The sequence below is a fragment of the Anneissia japonica genome, unplaced genomic scaffold, assembly GCF_011630105.1.
Source record: "Anneissia japonica isolate Jap-2015-1 unplaced genomic scaffold, ASM1163010v1 scaffold287765_len193233_cov156, whole genome shotgun sequence".
Lineage (NCBI taxonomy): Eukaryota > Metazoa > Echinodermata > Crinoidea > Comatulida > Comatulidae > Anneissia > Anneissia japonica.
Window position 1 is genome coordinate 99,069 of NW_022689149.1, and position 4,665 is coordinate 103,733.

A 4,665-nucleotide genomic window follows, 5' to 3' on the forward strand; every position below is an offset into this window, starting at 1 on the left:
TAATTAATAATAATAATAATAATTAATAATAATAATAATAGAAATAATAATAATAATAATAATAATAATAATAATAATAATAACAATAGACTTATATAGCGCATATTGTTAAGCCCTCTATGAGCTTCAAATTATAATTACCCTTGTCATTGGATTAAATGCATATGGAATACAAACTCAAGCTACCTGGGGTACCGCCTTGAGCACTACTGCTTTATAAATCTTATTATTATTATTATTAATATTATTATTATTATTATTATTATTATTATTACTATTATTATTACTATTATTATTATTATTATTATTATCATCATTATTTATTTCATGACGTTGCAGCAGCTACATCAACGCATTTTTAAATTTAACCTACCAGGTACTCACTTATAACCCTAGGTGGAGAGAGGCATTGTAGACAAAGTGCCTTGCCCAAGGACACAAGTGAAATACACAGCGAGGATTTTAAACCCTGACCTAAAATAGATCATAAACCATACAAATGTCTTCTAGACTTTAATTATCTTAATATTTAAAAGTATTTATTTTGTATTACTACATGGATTAATTCTAGCTAGGTAAAAGGAACCTAATCATATACTTTGAGACACGCCATTATTGTAAAGCTCCCATTCTAGCAATTGACCGTTGATCATTGTTTTATTAATAATAATAATAATAATAATAATAATAATAATAAAAACAACAACAATAACAAGGTAATATGAGATTTCAAACCCTCGCCCTGTTGTGTCATATCTGTAGTCGATACGCTGGTTGTGATTGTATTATATAGAGGTGTAATATCACCAGCTATACGTACGAGTTTTATTCACCACGAAAATCATGTTATAGAGGGTGCTATTTAAGGAAAGAGGGTGAACAAATAAGCATGAATATGCATGCTTGACTTTCCTTCGCTTTCGAAGGTTAGAAAGCAGTATTCAAACCGCTTGTGGATAAAAGGCATATGAAATTTACGGCGTATAATATACGAAAATCTCTTGGTAGAGACAGTTTAGTCGACACAGTGAACATAATGGACTATTGTAATTAGAATATCCCTATGTAGATAGTTTACGTACAGCATGGTCTTCGATAGAAAAACAGCGTTGAATATCATGGTTATTTTAGTAGTGCGATAATGACATGTGTTGCAGCATACAAACTAAAGTACTGATTCTGAATAAACGTTTAGAAATTACCGTCGTTTGCGTATGGTATTAGAATAGTTAGTAAATTTCAAATTTATTGTTTTGATGGTATAGGCATATATCTAAAACTCTCTGCATATAGGTAAAGCAAGCAAGTATAATAAATATTCATTTACCAAAATCTACGATATTCTAGCGCTGTTTATAAAAAGAGTGTCTGCCAACAGAATAAAAACAAAAACAAAAACAAAAACAAAAAACCTTAAAAACACAATTAAAAAATTAAATAGCTCATTTAAAACGATCAAAAACAAATGAAAATAAACTAATAGTATCACTGATTTACAGACATTTCTACAGAAATTTTACCAACCAATGAGTAACGCAAAAAATGTATACTCTCACTCTCTGTTATTTCACAGGGATTTTTTTTTTCTCTTTAATTTTTTTAATTGCAAAATAATTGTAAGTTAAGAACTGTGTCCGAAGTATTCGTAATTATTGTCAACGGACATTTCAAAACATTTATCATTTAGAATCAGTACTAATGGGCGTACACTTACTACAACACTCTCCATTCAAGGCCTGTGTACTCAAATAGCCAGATTCAATATGTTTTTTATACTTTCAAAGACCATGCTGTGCATAAACTCTACCTAGTCATAGGGATATTATTACAATACAGTAGTCCATTAATCTTTACACTGTCTTGACTACAAAGGCCTAGTATTTTAGAGATTTTGGCCTACGATTCGCGATAAGCACTGCAGCTTACACGACACAACACTGAACACTAATTTCGCGAGAAAAAGTCAGGTATGCATGCATATTCATGCATATCAGTGCAACAAACCTAATAGCGGCCTCTATAATTTCTGCCTTAACTGTATGGGGAAAAAATGCGGCCCCTGTGACAAAAGGCCTGGTGGCAACGGACGTAGGTGGGAAATTGAGTCTATGATAAGCTTACATATCATTCCATCGTTTAACGTCGCCAGAAATAATAATATAAATGTTTAATGTACCTTTTCTGCTTATTAACCAAAACGATCAGGATGACAATCAGGAAGATAATGAGTAGAGCAACACCCCCGGAAGCACCACCGATGATAAGAATAGAATCATTTCCTAGAAGATGAAATTTATAGGTTGTAAATAGAATGGCTTCTTTGAGGTTTGCTTGTTAATCGGTGATAAATTTAGTATATGAAATCAACTGAATTAGAAAGTGCTGAAAATCATTAAAAAAACAATACTATTGATGTAAAGTCAATATGAGTTTTATAGCGCGAATTATATAACAATATTAAAATAAAATGTGTATGACTGAATATTGTGATTTTTGCTTAAAAGGTAATAAAAGGTAAAGATACGAGAATAACCCATAACTCGCAGTATCATTGTGCTAAATAATATGCATATGATCGTGGTCCGTGACTACCCAGCTGCCGTAAAAAACGCTTTTAGTAGCTTCATGTTTACACATAATTGCACGACAGGGGCTGAAATGAGCAATAGTATCGGGGTAAACATCCCTACTTTTCCGAAAGATGCAATGGGTTCTTTAAAGTGCACATGAGCCAGATGTGTCACTAGACCTCCATTTTTAATATTTATCCAAAAAGACTTCTACCAACCGAACCCTGGGCAAGAAGAAGCGACTCAAACTTGTGCCAATGTTAAGGCTGTAGTTAGTGTCGCCCATACCACTACAGACTTTGCTACTCGACAAACACAAGAAATATTTTTTTTTATATTTGCGTTGAAAGCAGATATTGCCAAAGAGCGTTCCAGAGAGAAGTAGCTGCAAAGGTGAATGATCTATTTTGCCGATACTTTTTAAGTGTTGTGATGTTTGAGTGCTTGTAGTAATAATTGTAATTCTTTCTGCAGTGTTTTGTAGTCGTTAAAGACGGTTAGCGGAATTGTTAGGAGAGAATTACAGTAGTTTATGTAAGATGTTATGAAGGCATGTCATTTGAATAATTTGGATAAAGAGATATTTTCTATGTTCAAATTCAATTGAATTCATATTTATGTTTTACATATGAAGAAGGATAAATAATTTTCATTGATAAAATATTTATATTAGGACAGATTTCCGTTAGGCCTACCTGTTTCCATCTCTTGTGTTGCATCCGCTCCAACCGAGGTCACATGTCCTTTTAACAAAACATAGGTTATAGTTCATAATGTATCTTTCAATCTGTTTAGTTATTGATATTTACACAACAAACATCAATATTACACCACACACCCACATACACACTCCCACCCTCACTCCACACTCACCGTACATTTCTCATTTGGCTTTCCTTACATGCAAAAAGTTACTGTATTGTTTGTGAAGAGATGGCATATTTATAATAATGCTATTTTAATTATTATTATTATTATTATTATTATTATTATTATTATTATTATTATTATTAACTTTCTCGTACATACACAGTATGCCATGCGACTGATGGTAAACTATTTTAACTTTCATAAACTATATTATTACAAATGCTTGAATAATTCAATAATAATAATAATAATAATAATAATAATAATAATAATAATAATAATAATAATAATAATAGTAATAATAATAATAATAATAATAATAATAATAATAATAATAATAATAATAATAATATAAATCGTAGGCTACCCTGTATTGAATTATTCAAGCATTTGTAATAATATAGTTTATGAAAGTTAAAATAGTTTACCATCAGTCGCATGGCATACTGTGTATGTACGAGATAATGTAATCAATCGCCTGTAGGGCAACCACATTGTGCACGTTTGGGTACCGTTCCGCTTGAGTAAAGAAGATTAGTGCGCAGCCGCACGACGTGTCGTAGAACGTGAGATTATATTATAGGACAATGTTAATGCATTTCTTATATGCTTAAAGTGATGATATAATTGCAATTCAACTTAAATTTAAAAAAAATAAGTTATATTTAATTTATTTGTCATCAGTATTTTAAGGCATGATTTACTATTATTACAATGCTAGTGTTAACATAATTTTAGTGATTATGTAATTTAATTATGTGTGATTATGTGTTTAAATCATGCAAGGACATGATTTAAACACATTAAACATTAAACAACACCTTAAACATTATTAAACACACTCCCTTCAATATCATTTATAATATACGACAGTTATTTCTAGCCGTATTGCCAGATTTATCTGACCGAACGCCATCTTGAGGCGTAGCATTGTGTAATACAATTTTCCTGACGGTTATTTGGACCTGTTCAACTATTAAGCCTTCGTGGTATAGTGGTTATGACGCTCGCATTGTCAGCGAGAGGTCGCAGGTTCGAATCCCGTCGGAGACATTTTATTACACAATGACTTTTATAGGACTTCATTCGTTGAAAAGCTACAGGGTAGCCTACGATGTTCTATCATGTCCTTATTAAACACTGTATATGTACCTTTGATGATTTATATTACAGTATTATTTATAAAACAGTGTTAACGGCTAACACCCTTCAATACCATTTATAT

General features: G+C 31.3%; 1 protein-coding gene across 3 annotated transcripts in view; it reads right to left on the reverse strand.

Annotated features, from left to right (window-relative positions):
• Positions 1–4,665, reverse strand: part of LOC117124562 (low-density lipoprotein receptor-related protein 4-like) — a 26,720-nt gene that overhangs the window by 4,723 nt on the left and 17,332 nt on the right. For all 3 annotated transcript variants that reach the window (XM_033270856.1, XM_033270847.1, XM_033270838.1), the window contains 2 exons: positions 3,266–3,313; positions 2,177–2,279 (listed from right to left, as the gene is read on the reverse strand). In XM_033270856.1, the coding sequence (XP_033126747.1) occupies positions 2,177–2,279; positions 3,266–3,313 (151 nt within the window). The remainder of the gene's footprint in view (positions 1–2,176; positions 2,280–3,265; positions 3,314–4,665) is intronic.